Source organism: Pongo pygmaeus, chromosome 3, assembly GCF_028885625.2.
Source record: "Pongo pygmaeus isolate AG05252 chromosome 3, NHGRI_mPonPyg2-v2.0_pri, whole genome shotgun sequence".
In the NCBI taxonomy this organism is placed as follows: domain Eukaryota; kingdom Metazoa; phylum Chordata; class Mammalia; order Primates; family Hominidae; genus Pongo; species Pongo pygmaeus.
In genome coordinates, this window is record NC_072376.2 from 65,376,976 (window position 1) to 65,397,021 (window position 20,046).

Genomic DNA, 20,046 nt, shown 5'->3' on the forward strand with positions numbered 1-20,046 from the left:
AACTGATAGAGCTTCATTTCTTTTGGTACTTTGTAGTAGTCTGAAAGAAGCAAGATGATAGTGAGCTGTACCAAATTAAATCACCATTCAATAACTATGGCCTCTTTATTTTAGGGGGTCCTGAAATTACTTTGCAACCTGACATGCAGCCCACTGAGCAGGAGAGCGTGTCTTTGTGGTGCGCTGCAGACAGATCTACGTTTGAGAACCTCACATGGTACAAGCTTGGCCCACAGCCTCTGCCAATCCACATGGGAGAGTTGCCCACACCTGTTTGCAAGAACTTGGATACTCTTTGGAAATTGAACGCCACCATGTTCTCTAATAGCACAAATGACATTTTGATCATGGAGCTTAAGAATGCATCCTTGCAGGACCAAGGAGACTATGTCTGCCTTGCTCAAGACAGGAAGACCAAGAAAAGACATTGCGTGGTCAGACAGCTCACAGTCCTAGGTAGGGAGACAATTCTGGATCATTGTGCAGAGGCAGTTGGAATGCCTTAAATGTAGTGCAATTCAGGTGCTATGCAAATATTACTGTCCTCTAGGAGATGATGTTGTAAACTGGTGCACACTTCTTCACCGAAAGTCCTTGAGGCAGAAAGAAGCTGATAATAATGAAATGATGTATCGAAAAGAGGAAATAACAAAACCTGATGATGGAGTAATTCACTAGTATATGCAAGGGATTAGCTTGAACCAGGGAAACTTCTGCCTTATCTTGGGCATCCATTTATTTAAATAGACACATATTTGTGGAATGCCTGCTATGAGCTAGGAGAGTGTCAGAAATTCACAGTGGTAAACATGAAGGAAAGGAGGAGAACATAGGCAACCACTGGGAAGTCACAGCACAGTGAGGTCTCTGTGTCCATGAGGACAGGAATTGTTCTCTGTTTTGCTCCCTGCTGTAGCTCTAGTCATAGAGCATAGCAGCATATGCTGAGTGCTCAATAAGGCACCTGCTGCATGAAGAGTGGGATGATGGGCTGAGTTTAAGACCTAGAAGACTCCATGGGAAGGAAGCTACATTCACTGTCTGTACCTCTGGGTCATCCCACATGATCCAGCGTAGCCCAAGGTCAATGGGACAATCACTTCAGTGAGCAGATAGCCCTGTAAATTCCTCCACAGAGGCACTCTCTACCCCTTGTGTAACCTCATGCCTTGTGCAAAAGCTGGGCAGCCATGGCTTTGTCTGTGGGAAAATCAGGCAAATTTGGGGACTGTCTCTTTGTACCACTTCTCTCCGTTTTCTCCTCTTTTGGTGTCCCTTTCCAATTCCTAGGATATATGTGCCCTCTGTTTTTTTTTTTTTTTTTTTTTTTTACTGTTAGGAAGGGAATTGCCCAAGTAAATTCACCTATACCACAGTTTTAGAGGGTAACGTCTTCATCAGAGGCCTTGGCGTATTTGAAGAGGCACCTTCTGACAGACACTAGCATAAAGTTCGCTAGTTTTAAGACTCAGGTGTCATAATAAGAGATACTTTGGGGTCAAGTCATCCCCAGCATCCTTCAAGTCACACCACATAGATCACCATGGATTTTCTGTTGGCTTGTCTGGCTTCAAGGTTATGGCAGAATTGAGAAAGAGATGTGAAGTAGGCTCCTGGCCTAGTTGTGCCCAGAAAATATGTGCTCACAGTTAGCTGCTTTGCTTCCCTAAGGACTCCTAACTTGTTTTCCTAAAACCTATTCTTAGAAATAGGCTAGAGTCCAGTACATTTGCTTAGACTTCAATGTAGTACGCTATTGAGGTAATCTCATTTTGCTAAGTGTTGATGTGGATTTTTTCAGCATGATTCCTTTTGATGTTCAGTTGGTTGGGACAAGATATTTCCACAGCACTTTGATGATCTGAAGAAAGAATAAGTCTAAAGTGTTCTTGTACACTTAAACAAATACCCATGGGCTTCATTTTCTTTAAATCCAAGACTTCCCTTACGGTATTGTTGTTTTGTTTGTGTTTTAGTGGAAATAGCACTGAACTGGTCTTTTAGCCTCACCAGATTCCGTAAACAGTTCAACTGTTTACTTAGTTGTAGGGACATGGACAAGTGGTTTAATGTCACTGAATGTCATTTATTTCATCTGTGAGATAACGCTAACAGTCCTATTCTGCTCATTACATAAGATCAATAGTGAGGAACACAATTTGTATAAACAAGTTTTATAAGAATTGCCAAATAAATGTAAGGCATTATTTGTTGAATGATATTAAAATTTGGCACTTCCAAGAGAAATTTGAAGGGATTCTAGGGTATTATTGACTAGAACCTTCACGGGAGGGAAGTTTTCACCAGGAGAGGCTGTGTCTGATTAGAGGAAAAATCCATAAAGGTGACCCTGAACCTTTCTTTTGTGATGGGATTTCCAGCTAGTATCACTAATATGAATGTTAAAAGCCATTAATCTGTTTGCAGAGTCCTGACTGACTTGTTTCATGTAACTTTACCCAGTGACCAGTGGTGCTGTTATTAACTTCTGTGTATTTTCACAGAAGTTAATAAATCAAGTTCCTTTTTACTAAATTTAAACTGTTTAAAAGTTTGCTGATACTAGAACCATTTCAAAAGTTATAATTCGATGTTCTGTGATTTTCTTTTTGTGTGTCTAGAGCGTGTGGCACCCATGATCACAGGAAACCTGGAGAATCAGACGACAAGTATTGGGGAAAGCATCGAAGTCTCATGCACGGCATCTGGGAATCCCCCTCCACAGATCATGTGGTTTAAAGATAATGAGACCCTTGTAGAAGACTCAGGTAAATAGAATTTGGCTATCACTCTTGGGTTGCAGAACTTTCCCAGGGATATTATCTAAAAAGCCATATTATTTCTTGATGTAATGCAGAAAAAAAGCAGTATTGGTGTCCATGACCTGGGTCATTTCACAGACTTAGAATTGGAGTATGGGACCCTGTTGAATTTTCATGAAAGCCGTATAGGAGATTAGTCAGCAGTAGATCCCATGTGACTCTACAGAGTTAGATAATAGAACAAGATGAAGGGCAGCATTTATATTTTCTAAATTTCCCTGAAAAGCTTCACAGACTACATCATCATAAATGAGAATGATCGTTTTCTTCCTCTGTTAGGCATTGTATTGAAGGATGGGAACCGGAACCTCACTATCCGCAGAGTGAGGAAGGAGGACGAAGGCCTCTACACCTGCCAGGCATGCAGTGTTCTTGGCTGTGCAAAAGTGGAGGCATTCTTCATAATAGAAGGTCAGTGGGATAAAAAAAAATGTGATACATATACACCATGGAATGCTATGCAGCCATAGAAAGGAATCTGATCATGTCCTTTGCAGCTGCATGGATGGAGCTGGAAGCCATTATCCTCAGCAAACTAACACAGGAACAGAAAACCAAACACCACACATTCTCACTTATAAGTGGGAGCTGAACAATGTGAACACATAGACACAGGGAAGGGAACAACACACACTGGGGCCTACTGTGGGGTGGGGAGAAGGAGAGCATCAGGAAAAATAGCTAATGCATGCTGGGCTTAATACCTAGGAGATGGATTAATAGGTGCAGCAAATCACCATGGCACATGTTTACCTATGTAACAAACCTGAGCATTCTGCACATGTACCCCGGAACTTAAAAGAAAAAAAGAAGGTCAGTGGGAAGTCATAGATACATCCTGTGGTTTTTGAAGATTATTTTGTATCTTATAGACACACATTCACTTTGAGTAGGGCAATGACAGATGATTTTTAATATTCTTTGTACTTTGTAAATTTTCTCAGTGAGTGTGTATTCTTTTAACCAGCAAACATAATTAATGTTGTTATAATTCTGCTTGCATCACATTTCCTGTTCCTGCAGTTCTTATTGTGGAAAAATTCTTAACCAGGCAGGATGAATGGCCTCTTCTCCCTGATTCCGTCTTTGTTTGAATGGCTTGATTAACTTATAGAAATGATGCCTTTATATTTATTTGGAAAAACATTAGAATTGCTGCCTAATCATGGCAGTCAATGCTATCCAGATAGTCACAAGGATTCCGAGTTTTAATTGGACTAGAGATAATTAAGATTCACTTGTGAACAATAGACCATTGCTCTTCTGACATGGAAAATTTTTGGTTTTTATCTCAATATGTGTGTATGCAGGAGTGATGTGAAATCTGTCATTTTCTTAGCTAGGAAAAGTAATTTGTGGCAGAATATTTTATCTTAAGAAGTATATTCCTATGGCTTTTTTTTTATAGCCCACCAGGGAAAGAATAAAACTATGTTGTGTGGGTAAAAGAATAGTATGCAAGGGTAAGAAAGAAGTATGGTGATAGGAAGGATCGATGGATTTCTATGAACTCATCCTAACTTGTCTCTCAAAGTCTAGATTTTGGTCCCTTTACTCTGCCAAATCTATGATGCCAAGTATTGCATCAAGATATGTTGACATATTTTCAAATGTATAAGCTTATTAGCATTTCATAAACTACACTTGCAAATAAAGATTTCAAAGACCATGGCAGTTTTGTCATTTCCAAAGTGATTCATGTTTCAGGGCAAATCCACAGAATGACTTCTAGATTGTCTCTGATGCTCTGCATTACCTCTTGTTGGTGGCCCGCAGCTGGTTACAGATGCCTAACTAGGTAACACTGGCACAGAGATTATAGTTACTTCTTACCTGTAGTGAATGCTAAGAAAGGCAGAGCTAGATATTTAATACTCCTGCTGGGTTCCCAAATGTTATGTGAGAATATTAATATACAAACACATAGAAAATAGACTCTTTGAACTTTTTATCCTCTATGTACAAGTGGACTTTTAAATCTGTGTGTATAAATAGAGAATTACTTCCCTAGGACGACCAGAGAAACAAAATTTACTCCAAGCGTAATTGTGCTTGTCTCTCAATGATTAAGTTAACTTTTATTTTGCAAACCAATTTATTACTTATTTTGCAAACCAGTTTATTACTTGTCTTCTGCTCTCTTGAGGCCATGGTGGGCCATCCGCACAGCTTGTGGCCCGGTTTGATTCTCCTTGCATTCTTCTGATGGGAGGCCCCAAGTGATGACTGCTTCCTTATCATCTCTTTGCTAATCACTCTTAGTGGAAAGCCTGTTTCTGCATTTTGTTTCTTCCACTCAGAGCTGTCCTCTGAAGCCCTGAGCTTCTGCAGCTTTGCTTGCTGACTTCTAGTTTCCTCTTCTCTTTCCTTTCATGAGTGATTTGAAACTCCCATTACCAGGCCATGTGTGATGTGCTCATCTTGGCTCTTCCTCTTCTCCTCACTCAGGCTCCTGCCACAAGGGACCGGGTAGTGTATGTAATGGTTAGTTCATGTTGGACAGGCCTATTTATCTCTTGACTGAACCACTGACTAGCTATGTGCCCTCAGTCAAGTAGCTTAAGCTCTCTGGTCTTCTGTTTCTTCACCTGAAAACTGAGGGTTGTTGAGGAGGTTAAGTGGAATGACATATTTAAAGTAATGAGTGCATAGTAGATACGTGGTCATTAGTAACTCTCAGGTCAAAAAACTTTGTTTATTTCCCTACTTGGTTTCTTATGTGATCCTTTTGCAAACTCTGCACAGATCAAAATATTGACTATCAGTTTAAAAGAAGACTTTTGTTTTCCTCAAATAGAAATATATTTTTTTTCTCTGTAGAGAATGATCTGTTTTCTTTCCATCAAAGACTGCTCTTCCTCTAAACACTTTCTATGTTTGGCTTTTAAGACATTACTACTTCTATGCTTAATTACTTTAGAATTTTATTGTTGTAAGTTTACATGAGCAATGTTTTGCAAGCTTTAAATTTTCCATTAACAATTCTGTAGGCCAGGTGTGGTGGCTTATGCCTGTAATCCCTGAACTTTGGGAGGCCAAGGTGGGGGGATGGCTAGAGGCCAGGAGTTCGAGATTAGCCTGGGCAATGTAGTGTGACCCCATCTCTACAGAAAATAAAAGAAAAATTAGCTGGGCTTGGTGGTATGCACCTGTAGTCCCAGCTACTTGGGAGGCTGAGGTGGGAGAATTGCTTGAGCCTAGGAATTGGAGGCTGCAATAAGCTATGATTGTGTCATGGTACTCCAGCCTGGAACATAGAAAGAAACCCTGTCTCTAAAAATAAATAAATAAATAAATTTAAAAAATTAAATTAAAAAAGAATTCTGTAGACTCCATTCAAGTTAGGGTGTGTGACTATTGTCCTCTAGGATTTTTCGAAGTTGGTAAGCTTGGGATCTTGCTTTAGTGCTAAAATTTGTCATCTTACAAACAAAAAATATAAGTTTCCAACTGTTGATACTCATTCAGTTGTGTCTTTCCAGGTGCCCAGGAAAAGACGAACTTGGAAATCATTATTCTAGTAGGCACAGCGGTGATTGCCATGTTCTTCTGGCTACTTCTTGTCATCATCCTACGGACCGTTAAGCGGGTAACAAAATAATTTCCCTTCTGTCCATGCACATTGGTTTTCATGATTAATGAAAACTGACTGGGGTTCTCTGAGTTGTTTCTTCCCATTGTTATTGGCTCAATGGGCACATTTTTATTTCAATACAATAACATTCTTGCCCACTTTCTTTTGGCTGCATCTCAGGGATTTAATTGATAGAAGCCACTAGAGAGGAAAAGGGCTTAGACTGTCTAGTGTAATTAAGCTTTAAAACCTTAATTCTGAGCTCCTTTGGGGGACAAGGGAAACTAGAAGCAGGGTTATAATAGGACCACTCACAAATTCCATGAGTTTTATTGGAAAATGAGACAGGAATGAGGCTCCAATAAACAGCAATAACAAGCACATAAAACAGCAGCCAAACAACAGTGTGTTTATGACTGGAAGGATTGATGCTTTCCAGGCCAATGGAGGGGAACTGAAGACAGGCTACTTGTCCATCGTCATGGATCCAGATGAACTCCCATTGGACGAACATTGTGAACGACTGCCTTATGATGCCAGCAAATGGGAATTCCCCAGAGACCGGCTGAAGCTAGGTGCATTTTCAATTGCTATTAATTTGATATTGTGTTTACCAGGCCATCTCTTCCTCCATTAGAATGATGACAAATGTGGTATATTCAGATGTTGGATTCTGGTTTAGAAATATTAATTCCATCTCTTGAATTTGGATAATCATTCATTTAGCCACTTAGAGGTAGGGTCCATATGTAATCATCCAAAGCAGGACATTTGGAGAGTGAAGGGGGAGTTATTAAATAATTAAGCTAGGACAGAGGAGTAAACTGGACTATCCATGTTAAATTGGGATGTATGGTCACCCTATCTAGTTGATGTCTCTGCGTATCACTTTGGTTGTATAGTAATCCAAGTCCGTTTTCTTGTTGCTATTGTTGTTGACTCTAGGTAAGCCTCTTGGCCGTGGTGCCTTTGGCCAAGTGATTGAAGCAGATGCCTTTGGAATTGACAAGACAGCAACTTGCAGGACAGTAGCTGTCAAAATGTTGAAAGGTAAAAGCAAAATTATGTGGTGATCTATCTTTCTGTTTTATCTAGTCTTTAAACATGTTGCAAGGCTTGTATCAGTAGCTTTGTGCTTACGTGGGCCTACTAGCCACACATGCAGTCAGCCTACATAATGCCCTTGTGCAAATTGGAAAAAGGATCCTCCTTTGTAGCTTTATGCCAGGATGCGTGGTCTGGCAAGCAAAGTTGGGGATGGGTTTCACCTTCTTGCCTGGTTACCCTTGTGAAGGGCTCAGCCAACACAGTTGTACTTAGTGGTTCTGGGTACAGGAAAAGGACTGTGGTTATATTAAAATTGTTTCTTAATATATTGTGGAATCAGATAATTATAGACCATCTAGAGACATGGAAAGGAAAATAGTGGAATGCAAAAATAGCATGTTCTCCAGAATTGGAATATGTAAAAGATGTTCATATGTAAAAGATAATTTGCAAAACAAGAATGGTTGTGTTAGAAAAAAATGTAATGGGTTATATTTTTTAAATTAAAAGCTTTATAAGTAATTGTTAATTCTAATAGTAATGGAATTCTTGTCTGGCCATTTTCATTTCAGGAGGTTAGACAGTAAAGCTTCTTTCTTCAATTGTGATGTTCTTTCATTGATGAAGGCAGTGCCAGTGACCCTTTGCCAATAGGTTTTGTGCATTTCAAAGCTATCTTTCTCCATTTGCCTTTTTTCTCTTGTGGCCAAGGGAGTATGTAATTTTGAGGTGGCTCATCAGAGCCTTAGATGTGGACCATGCCTGTGAATTAGCGGGAAGTGTAGCAGTCCATACAGGATCAAACACATAGTCTTAGTGCCATCAGCCTCATGTGCCAACTGGTCTTTCCAGCTGGCCTTAATTTGCCTGCACAGATCGGCACAGATTGGCTGGAACATTCGGTATAGCCCCTAACACATGAAGATATTTAATACATGGTGTTGCTTCCTTATGAGGAAGCACTGAAATGATCAGACCCTCAGAATCATAGTGAACCTGAAATGCAAAAATCCAGTTTAGTAAAAGAAGAGAATCTGGGCATGATTCCACTGCAGATGTATTTTCCACTTTGCAAAAGATTTCACAATGGGTTTCTTTAAATATCAAAATTTCTGGCTCACTTAAAATATGAATTTTATTTCAAATTAGAAAATAGAATTTACACTTGACTTTTGAGGAAATGCATGTGGTCTGTAAACTAGGTCATAGCTGTGTTACCCCTGGAGGGCAAGTTGTATAGTGGCATGCAGGAAGGGAGGGACCCCAATTATCTGAAGGAAATGTCCACACCGATGATTTCCCTCTTTGTACTGTATTTGTAGAAGGAGCAACACACAGTGAGCATCGAGCCCTCATGTCTGAACTCAAGATCCTCATTCATATTGGTCACCATCTCAATGTGGTCAACCTTCTAGGTGCCTGTACCAAGCCAGGAGGTGAGTAACTGTGGATGGTTTTGGTCACCAATTTTAACATGTCTCTCTGATAGCATTTGAGGGAAAGCAGTCAACTCCTATGGCCTTGATTTTCTTAGCTTAGAATACTTTGTGGATTCCTAGGAATAAATATATTTCATGGAGGTTTAATTGGCACTAGAATTAAATTATTGTAAAACTTCCTCTGAATTAAGAAATGTCATGCCACTATGATACAGTTTGTTACTTGTGTAACAGATGTCCAGAGGAGAAGAGTAAACTTCCCTAAAACTTGAAAGCTTAAGGGTAGTCACCCCCAAAATGGAATCATATCAAGTGATTGCATTGAAAAGCAAGTAGATGGGTGGGTTTTCTTCTGAAATTTTGGTTAATCTTGTGAAAATGTGTTCTGGAAAAAAGAAAAGCTACAATATAAGGGGATTGGGACCAGCTGATTTCTACACTCCTGTCCCAGTGAAAGGTTGTAGCCTTCTTCTAAGGTGTTTTTGGGTTCATCACTATATTAAACACTTAGTGAGGAATACGAGTGAAAACCCATTTTCCTTCCTGGACGTGCTGCCTGCAGGGCCACTCATGGTGATTGTGGAATTCTGCAAATTTGGAAACCTATCCACTTACCTGAGGAGCAAGAGAAATGAATTTGTCCCCTACAAGGTATGTCATCTCCTAATCCTGCTCTGGCCATATTATAAAATGAAGGGAAACTCAAAATGGTACAGGTTAGATTTTTAGTTGAAATTTTGTGAAGAACTTGTGAGGAATCTTCTCATATTACCTCTTGGCTGTTGTAACTTCCTCTTTTACCTTCTGGGGGCCATATATTTCTGTTTTATGTTTGGGATTTTAATCTACTGACCCATTACAGAGTGTGGACATGGGGGAGAAGGCAGGTATGAGCAAGGCAAGGGGAGGGCAGAGGGTAGGACATCTCTGGGTTATTCTGTCACTCCCCTAGCCATATTTGGTCCCGTGGAGTGTAAATCCCTCTGTGAAGAGCATCCTAATGCTGAAAGTGTGTCTGAATGCAACTCAAAATGTGGCATTTGTCACTTTAAGCTAAAGAAGGAGCTAGGCTTTGTGGAAGAAACCGTATTATGCACAAAACTTGCCCCAAATTTCAGCTCAGAGATTGCATAATCCTGAAATTGATGTCCTCCTTGTCTGCTTTTTAGTAGTTTCAATTATCTCCATGGTCTACTACATTTTAAAGGTTGTAAACTTTTAAAGACTCATTTTGTTTTCAAGGAGTTTGTTTGTTCCTTTGCTTTTTTATAGACCAAAGGGGCACGATTCCGTCAAGGGAAAGACTACGTTGGAGCAATCCCTGTGGATCTGAAACGGCGCTTGGACAGCATCACCAGCAGCCAGAGCTCAGCTAGCTCTGGATTTGTGGAGGAGAAGTCCCTCAGTGACGTAGAAGAAGAGGAAGGTACCAGCCAGTGCTTCCTGCACGCTATGGCATGCTCTTGTCAGAGCAGACAGGGTGATGGGGTGTTACAAGGAATTTGATCATGGGAAAAGTCCAATACTACCTCATAATTTGAAAGAGACCTGAATTTCTATAATAGACTGCCTCCATTCTGTCTCCCCAAAAGTGAAGTGTGGAGGCCCTAGACTGGGAGGCAAAGCAGGGCTAGCCTGAGAAATCTGGGTAGTCCAAGTGGGCTAAGCAGTCAGCTACAACCACAGCAGAGTTCTTAAAATACTGGTTCAATATTTATTAGTGAGAGAGGCTACAAGTTTTCTGGTAGTTGACTAGCCTCTCCATTGCCTTGGAGAGCCCCAGAGTGGTTCAGCCCCACGTTGCGTGCTTTACCTGTGCAGAAGTCTTTCTTTTCATTATACCTAACCTTCTCAAAGGCAGTTTAGGAGCCATCTATTGTTTCTACCCTACCCCAAGTGGCTTATCAAGTCTTCCTTCCAACCGTACTTCCTCAGGGGAGTCTTGATAAATATCCTGGCCTGTATTAAGTTATGTTTCCAGTGATATTTTATTTATTTGTTTTTATGTTTATTTTTATTTTTTTGAGGTGGAGTCTCATGCTGTTGCCCAGGCTGGAGTGCAATGGTGCAATCTCGGCTCACTGCAACCTTCGCCTTTGGGTTCAAGTGATTCTTGTGCCTCAGCCTTCCGAGTAGCTGGGATTACAGGTGGCTGCCACCACGCCCAGCTAATTTTTTTTTGTTTGTATTTTTAGTAAAGATGGGGTTTCACCATGTTGGCCAGGCTGGTCTTGAACTCCTGACCTCAGGTGATCTGCCTGCCTCAGCCTCCCAAAGTGCTGGGATTATAGGCGTAAGCCTCCGTGCCTGGCCTCAGTGATATTTTAGTGCTCTTTATGGGTGGAGCTGTGGTCCCAGCCTAACTTCCAGGACTTCAGCCGGCTCCAGGACACACTGTATTTCTGCCTTCTTCAGAAGGAGCAGAGATAGCATTGTGGATGTAGAGATGGGTGACAGGCTGGCTCCCCTTGAGGCATAAGTCTAGAAGAATAGTGGAAGAAACCCACTCTGTTTCCCTTGACATGAGGCTACAGAGAGAATTTGCATTTAACTCCTTTTCCTTAGAAGCTGAGAAGGTAGTGTGAGGCTGGGACTTGGTCTAGAAGCACATGGGGAGGTGGTCTAGGCTTCATTTAGCTGGGCCCACACTGAGTGGTGCTGCCTCTACCCTGCTCTTTGTCTTTCAAAAAACAGTGGCCAGTGAGCCAGAAACCTAAGAGATTGAGTTGTTGAGAAAAAGGCTCACAGCCTTTTAAATAGTTACGAATTTATTACTACAACTAAGTTTTTGTTTACTCTGGTATTTGTCTCCAGGAAAGAAGCCATAAGTCTTATCTGACCAAAGAGATGATTTTGAAACACACATTTAATATCTTAGTGTTTATTTGTACCAGTTGCACTGAAGTAAATACCACCAATTTACGTAAATTTATCTTTCCATGTTTCTGTTATCTCTCAGGAAAAAAACATCCTCCCAGGCCAGATTTAATGTATTTACAGCATTTTTTAAGTTTGAAAATGAATTAAATATATTTCTAGTATTTTTAGTTATCTGTTGCAGATTATAGTTTGACTTTTGGCCTTTGTCCCAGGACAAAGCCTGGAGAGAAGAGATTCAATGACCCTGAATATTGTTGTTTTATTTTTAGAGTTCTTGATATGAAACTATTGTTTATCCCTCTGAGTACATGACAAAAAACAGTGTAAGTGGCAAATTTGGAAATGTCCTCTTTCTCTCCCAGATTATCTAGGTCAATATTACCTTATTCTACCTCCTGGATTTACTGGTTCAATTTGGCTAAAATGGAAAGACCAGTATTGTTCCTAAGGGGTATGATGAAGGCTAATGGTACCAGGATTCAGGAGATTTACAGAAGATAGAAGCATTGACTCTCTGCTTCTATTTCCTAAAAATTTAACTCCCAAGTCTTAAAAAGATTATTACTCTAGCAAACTTAGAAACATCACACTAACTCGTGGAAATACTGTTCTCCATCCTCCTGCCTCTTTGGACAGCTCCTGAAGATCTGTATAAGGACTTCCTGACCTTGGAGCATCTCATCTGTTACAGCTTCCAAGTGGCTAAGGGCATGGAGTTCTTGGCATCGCGAAAGGTAAGAAAGCTTGAGGGGAAATCAGCTATCTTTTCAGATCACAGGTTTGGAAATAAGATGTCCAGTGTCAGCTGTTGGTGCTTGTTTGGGATTGTAATTCATTCACCACTTTTACGTCTCTTAGAAGAGCTCTACTGGGGAGGCTCTGTTTCTGCTGAGTAAGAGTGGTTAAGGAGTTCGTGAAATTAAGCTGTATAATAAAGGGTTGTCAAGCATCTACTAAGTGTGAAGCAATCTTCTGAGCACTGAGGATACTGTGGTGAACAATCAGGCAAAGCTCTTCACCTTCATGGAGTTTACAGTTCTAGTGGGTAGAGCAAACAATAAGCAATATAAACAAATAAAACGTGTTGTAGGTTAGATGGGAGTAAATGCTATGGGGATAGAAATAAAGCAAGAAAGGGTTATAGAATACACAGGAGCAATGCACTTGTGTATGTTTATGCTTCTCTGTGTATGTACATCCATTTTAAACAAGGTAGACAAGGAAGGCTTTACTAAGAACTTGACATTTGAGCAATGACCTGGAAAGGGGAGGGGCTGAGCCTTACAGATATCTTGGCATGAGAATCATTTTTAATTTATTTTACATTCATCAACATCCATCAAAAAGTATTTGTTAGGAGTATAATTAGAAACGAGGAAGGACAGGCTTCAGATGAGAGCGATTAAAAGAGCTAAAATTAGAAAAGTAGGCCAAACAAAGGCTGAGGTGGGGACGTGACAAGTTACAACTATTCCAAAGGTTGTAAACACCAAGCGGGGAGCAAGGCTGGTGGCAGTGACTCCCCTGGAAAGGATAAAATGTGTAATTTTATATTAGGTAACAATACTTCAAATTAAGGATCAGGAAGAACTGTCAGTTGACAGAATGTATTCATGCAGCTTAATGAAGAAAGAAAGACTTAAGTTATATCTATTTTTTTGTGTTTCCTAAATTAGAATGAAATCTTCAACCCATGTTTTCCCCATCTCATAGCATTAAAGGCCTCAGGCTCTTTGATGTTTCTGCTAGGTAGCTCTTGTGTTCTCTCTCCCAAGGGGAAGGAGGAGAACTGGGGCCTTACAGGGTTTTCCCAAAGAGAAAGGCCCTTTACACTTCTTGGAGATTATGACTTATTCTTACCATTTTTTTCTGGCTGGAACTCGCCACTTAGTCAGGGTTCCTTTTGGGGACTAGGAAGAGAATGGAAATGAATGTGGGAATCCTTTAACTTTCCTTACATCTACCAGACGATTTCTTGAATCCACTTGGTTGTTGGGTTAAAAAAGGAAACTTTTTGTTTGCGGGGAAAAGTAAAAAATACTGTCTGTTTTTCGGAATTGCCAGTGTTGCTCTGTTGTGCTAGATAATGTGCTTCTGAATATGCCTTGTTCAGAGGAGAGTGCCATACAGATTTGAGGTGTGGGAAGTTCAGCAATGCCTGGCTTACATGATCACTTCTCCAATGAGTTAAGAATTCTCCTCTTGGCCGGGTGTGTTGGCTCACGCCTGTAATTCCAGCACTTTGGGAGGCCAAGGTGGGTGGATCACCTGAGGTCAGGAGTTTGAGACCAGCCTGGCCACCATGGTGAAACCCTGTCTCTACTAAAAATATAATAATTAGCTGGACCTGGTGGCACACCTGTGGTCCCAGCTACTTGGGAGGCAGAGGCAGGAGAATCACTTGAACCTGGGAGGTGGAGGTTGCAGCGAGCTGAGATTGCACCACTGCACTCCAGCCTGGGTGACAGAGCAAGATTCCTTCTCAAAAAGAAAAAAAAAAAAAAAGTTTTCTTCTAAGCCATTGATTCATTTATTGTGCTCCCCAAGACTCATTTTCTTACAAAATATCATGTGGAGCTAAAGCTGCCGAGTAGTAGGAAGTTAGCTGAAGTTTGGAGGACACAGAGAAAGGAGAAACTGAGGAGCTAAAAGGAAGAGAAAGAAAGTCAAGATGAATCTCATTGTATTATTAATGCACTAGAAAGTCAACCTGACTTGTGATAGGCTGAAATTGCCTTAATAGACCTTTATAATAACCCAGCACTTTGAAATCAGGGGAAGCCACACTGGGAATTGTTTATCAGAGCCAGTCTGGCTTCAGCTTCATACGGAAGGGGGAAACCAACAAAGAGCACTAAACCAATGAGAGCCCCTTGTTTCTGATTTCCGTGCATTCATTCAAAAAACAAATCCCATTCTGGGACCTCCTTAGAATAACACGTTTTTAACCAAATATGGGGCCAGGCAAAAGGAATGTGTGGATGTGACCAGAAACACATTTTTTTGTGTCCTAGAGGAGCCTATTTATGATTCCATCATCACATTATAACTTAATTATTTAACTCCAAAGGCTGGAGCTGTTTATGGAATAAGCAGATGTGTGTCTCAGCAAAGCTCACAGACTTTTTTCCTGAAGTGTTGATAAAAGATACTAACCCAGTCCTTGTTAATCAGTTGGCTTTCTGATATAGGATTTTTTTTGATGCATGAGGTCACAACAGATGTGAAAGAGATCAGCTGTGCCGAGACCTAATGCACACACGATTCTCTTTGCAGTGTATCCACAGGGACCTGGCGGCACGAAATATCCTCTTATCGGAGAAGAACGTGGTTAAAATCTGTGACTTTGGCTTGGCCCGGGATATTTATAAAGATCCAGATTATGTCAGAAAAGGAGATGTAAGTTTCAAACATGAACCCAGTGCTTGGTTAAATAACGGAATTAAAACTCCTCGTAGAGAGCTTCAGGACCTGTTTTCAGGAACAAAGGAAGTTTTTTTCTTCAGATATTTGCTAATTTGGGTTCTGAATCCTTGTCTTCTACCCCTGTAGGCTCGCCTCCCTTTGAAATGGATGGCCCCAGAAACAATTTTTGACAGAGTGTACACAATCCAGAGTGACGTCTGGTCTTTTGGTGTTTTGCTGTGGGAAATATTTTCCTTAGGTAAGTCATTTCTTTTTGTCCTTCCATCCAGACTCCAAAAAGGAAGACAAAAGTTGTCTTTTCCTCTCCTGTACTTCACGTCTATCAGGCGAAACTTCTCGGAAGCTTTGAAAAAAAAAAAGATACATAGGTGATGAGGATGTGCAAGATTCAGGCTCAGGGTTTTCTATAAGAGAAAATCAAATCAAAGAATGTCTCCTCCCTGTTTTATTCTAGGTGCTTCTCCATATCCTGGGGTAAAGATTGATGAAGAATTTTGTAGGCGACTGAAAGAAGGAACTAGAATGAGGGCCCCCGATTATACTACACCAGAAATGTAAGACTTTAAGAAGTATTCCTCTGTTCTCTTTCTTTGCTCGCAAATTCTCCTTGCCTGGAAGACTTTCCATTATATAAACCTTCTTCATTGCCCAGTTAGTGTCCTGCTTTTACTTTGGGGCCTTTCTTGATAATTTCAAGCATGGAGTCATCACTTCTTGAAAAGATAGTACTTTATTATTCAAAGCAACCAGTTAGTTTTTATTAGATGTTGCTTTAAATGTTTTGTTTTCTATACACATTGAGCCTCTGGAGTATGGGACTCTGTGTCTTACACAGTTTTGTATCCCTATTTAGCATCTCAACTTGTCGGCTCTTTATAAATGGGTACTCATTTAAGTGCTTATTTTCAGCATTCAGGAAGAAAGAGGCATTTAATGAAATCAGTGTTTTGCTTCTCTAGGTACCAGACCATGCTGGACTGCTGGCACGGGGAGCCCAGTCAGAGACCCACGTTTTCAGAGTTGGTAGAACATTTGGGAAATCTCTTGCAAGCTAATGCTCAGCAGGTTTGTCACCTCCATCCAAGAAGCACCTACAAAGAGTACTTAGATGTCAAGGACTTCCCTACTGCCTGAACTGTCTCATGGCTACCATGCTATCCTCTCAGCCATTGAATAATCTACTGTATTCTTCTACATCTGAGTAATAATGCTTTTCTAAAAGCTGTAATTACCCTTTTAGACAGATAGGATTCTAATTTATAACCTGGGAGCAGACCACTCTGATTTCTACCTACTTACCTTTTTGTTATATCTTCAAACGCTCTTCTAAAGCTAAAACAAAGAAAAAATCTGGTTGATCGACAGAAGATCAACAATGGAAGAAATTTCAAGAAATGTTTAATAAATTCTGCAGGCAAAAATACATCTAAGCTATGCAAAAAGATGGTTTCTATCTTGGTATCATCCCAGGTTCTTATAACTTCCACTGGAAGATTTTAGAGTTGTAGTCTTTACTATTAGAATGTTATTTAATCTCCAGTCAATGCCTCTTACTACAATGGAAGCGAATTTCCTCTTTCTTTTCTTTTGAACAGCTGGGGGACGATAGGTCAGCTCTATTTTTATCAATAAACCTTCCAAACATTTACAGATATCAAATAGCCCTTTATTTCTTTTTCTTGACGCAATAATATTAAGTTGTGCAACCTTTTCTCAAAAGACCCATTTTCCTACCCATTTATTGCTTTTCTTTAGACTGTCAACAGTTTTTCCATTGCCTTGAAATGTGGTGGCTAAAACTGGATGCCATGCCCTTTGAAGGGCTTGGCTCGTGTGGTTAGGGCTTTGTGAAGGAGTGATTTTTTGTTCTATGTAGCTCCGTGTGTTCTGTTGTTACCTCTCTGACCACAGCCTGCTTTCTCTTCATTGTAACTGCACTTCGCTGTGGGCTCCTTACCCATCTCGTTTTTTCTCTCCTTTAATATACCTTCCATTTCAACAGCTTTTTGTTTCTGACACATGATTTGTATTGTTGTCTTAAAGTTCTGTGTTCAGATATGAAAGCCACACACCCTATGTAGCCAAGAAGCCCCTGTGCCCTTTGTTTTTAATGAAAAGGCACTTGAAGAACTGAAGCCATAACAACAGTCTTCTGTGTTTATTGTTTCAGGATGGCAAAGACTACATTGTTCTTCCGATATCAGAGACTTTGAGCATGGAAGAGGATTCTGGACTCTCTCTGCCTACCTCACCTGTTTCCTGTATGGAGGAGGAGGAAGTATGTGACCCCAAATTCCATTATGACAACACAGCAGGAATCAGGTACTGTATATGGCCTAACATCCCCTGGGGGAGGGTGACTTCAAGGCCATCTCTAGGAGGGAGATTGGAAGTGGAAGGAAGACCTTGTCTAAGGCTGCTGCATCCCACTTCCACATAACCTTAGCCCTGAGGTTAACATAATGGGGAATGCTCCTGGAAGAGGGCCTGGGTAGGTGTGCTTCCTCCCATCTGTAGTCCACGCTGCTGCCACAGCATTGCCTTTAAGAATTCCAAGCCCTGCAGCTGCAATAGCTGGAATGCCACAGTTTGCTAATTTCCAGAATAAAGAGACCAGTTTTACAAAGACATCTGCATTTAAATTATCCCCGTGTATGCTTTTATTAATGTGAATTAAATGGCTTAGGAGAGATTCAGAAAGGAAGAGTTCTGTGCATGCATGAGAACATGCTTATGGCTCTCTGGCAAGGATACAAAAAGCCATGGGTTTGTATCCTGAATGAGACTGGACACTGCATCTCAGAAGCCCCTCCCACGTCTGATTTTCAGCATTTTATTTGCATAATGGATGTCTGGGCGTATTTAAAACACATGCACTGCAGTCCTTTCCTGATTTGCAGAGGGGTTCTGAAGGCAGCTTTCTTTTTTTCTTTCTCCCAGCACCTGTGCATAAGGAAAGAGTTGGTGTGGTTTTCTACAATATGATATTAAAATTGCCCTTTACTAAGGCTGGGACTACTTCACTTTGCTTTGTTTCTTTCCCAGCCCCTTTGGGTGTTTTCCTGCTTTAATGGAACCCCTGACAGCATGGGTCCAGCCTGCCAGCCCGAGTGTGCCTGGGCTGCAGGGAGGGGCAGGGAGCTCTCTCATGTCCAGAACTTGGCCAGGTTGCCACATGGCAGGGGATGCTAAGGAGCAACTCGTGGACAGTTTGCCCTCTAGAGTCATGCGGGGCAGCAGAAACACTGACAGGAAGGAAGAAAGCTTAGAAGCCAGCAAGTGAGCTGACCGTTCCATTGAAGTCAAAAGCATTAGGCATATTTTTAAAGAACTTTGCCATATATTATCAGATGTTGCCCACATCATGACACTCAGAGTGAGGCAAGGTAGAAACAATGATCTTTTTTTTGATGTATTATTGAACACGAGGCTCAGTTCTATTACCTGAGGGCAATACAAACTTGTAGTTAAAGATCAGGTGTTAGAGTCAGATAGAACTGAGTAGCACCCCAAGTCTGTCTTGTAGCGGTTGTGCAACTTGGGGCAAATCATCTACCCTCTGCCTCAGTTTCTTTATCTGTGAAATGAGACAAGGTCAGTGGTGCTGTTTGAAAATGGCTGTTTTGAGAGTTATAAGATATAATCTATTTCTAAGCACCTGGCCCTTGAAAGCACTCAGTAAAAGATATCTATTAAGTGAGCTGCTTAAAATCACATCCTTGAGATGAATCCAGTTCCTCTGACACCTAAGTCCATGTTGTTTCCTCCCATGCCAAGGAGGGCCCTCAGAGAGAAACAGTAATGAGATGAGACTACAGTTCCACTCCTGTGTTCACACACTTCCAGTTCAAGTTGAGCTGGCCTTTTAGTGTGACAGTTGTTCCCACACACCATTATTGCCTCCCCCTTTATCAGAAAGCCATTTGATCATGAACTATATTCCATGTGTTTTCTGTGACCAAGTAGAGCGATGATCCGAGTCGGCAGCCTCCTGGCTTACCGGGTGCTTTGCATATGGTGCTGAGCAGGAGAAGAAATCATGTTTGTATAATGGAAGCACCAAATACGATGTTGGATATATAAAAGGGCTGCTAACATTTATCCCCAGAAGCGTGGACAAATGTGACACCACACTCCCAGCACAGGCCTGGCTCCTATTTTCTGTCTGTGATTTTTGAATCAGTTTTTCCAGCCCAGTTTCTCTTTTATCCAGCCATAATTTGAAAACTAAAATGGAAATTGGAATCTTTTGTCTGCATCTCCTCTCCACCTCCTCCACCTTTTTTCCTTTTTGTAAAATAAAACTCACGGTCACATTTTAATCATCTGGTCTCGAAGAAAAGCAGATAGAGGCATTTGCACATGGCTTGCTTCATTCTGTTGCTCTCCTGGGGTTCTGATTCTCTGGCGAGAATGAGTTGAGGCTGGGGTACTTCTCAGGGGGCTTGTTCCATCCTCTTACGCATTTCTCACCAAGTACAAAAGCTGAGCAGTCTTTCTCCTTCTAATTTTCAATTCTATTGCATTATAAATAGAGGTGGACAGAGACATCACTGTGGGAGCTAGCCCCATGATTTGTTGCCCCTTTAAACCATTTGAAAAATATTTACTTAGCATTTATTTAGAGAAAAGGCTGAGAAGTGTATGGGGGAGGGACCATTCATGTCTAGACTTAGCTTTGCCTCTAATTTCCCCTGTGGATCAGCTCTGGCCTCAAGTTTGCATGCTTCCTGCAAGAAAACACATACTTGCTGGCTCATCTTTCTTTGAGGGCAGTTTGGGGACCATCTGCAATTGCTCTGTCATTTTCTCTGGGAGTTTCACCTCCCACATCAAGCAGCTTATCAAAAATTTCTTT

General features: G+C 41.0%; 1 protein-coding gene across 1 annotated transcript in view; it reads left to right on the forward strand.

The window, feature by feature from the left end:
- KDR (kinase insert domain receptor) overlaps nucleotides 1–20,046 on the forward strand; it is a 47,294-nt gene that overhangs the window by 20,480 nt on the left and 6,768 nt on the right. The window contains exons 13-27 of the mRNA XM_054485807.2: nucleotides 115–456; nucleotides 2,622–2,768; nucleotides 3,102–3,233; nucleotides 6,305–6,411; nucleotides 6,836–6,971; nucleotides 7,342–7,446; nucleotides 8,766–8,879; nucleotides 9,445–9,533; nucleotides 10,155–10,308; nucleotides 12,399–12,496; nucleotides 15,039–15,161; nucleotides 15,315–15,426; nucleotides 15,643–15,742; nucleotides 16,148–16,253; nucleotides 17,359–17,510. Of these exons, the coding sequence (XP_054341782.1) occupies nucleotides 115–456; nucleotides 2,622–2,768; nucleotides 3,102–3,233; nucleotides 6,305–6,411; nucleotides 6,836–6,971; nucleotides 7,342–7,446; nucleotides 8,766–8,879; nucleotides 9,445–9,533; nucleotides 10,155–10,308; nucleotides 12,399–12,496; nucleotides 15,039–15,161; nucleotides 15,315–15,426; nucleotides 15,643–15,742; nucleotides 16,148–16,253; nucleotides 17,359–17,510 (2,017 nt within the window). The remainder of the gene's footprint in view (nucleotides 1–114; nucleotides 457–2,621; nucleotides 2,769–3,101; nucleotides 3,234–6,304; nucleotides 6,412–6,835; nucleotides 6,972–7,341; nucleotides 7,447–8,765; nucleotides 8,880–9,444; nucleotides 9,534–10,154; nucleotides 10,309–12,398; nucleotides 12,497–15,038; nucleotides 15,162–15,314; nucleotides 15,427–15,642; nucleotides 15,743–16,147; nucleotides 16,254–17,358; nucleotides 17,511–20,046) is intronic.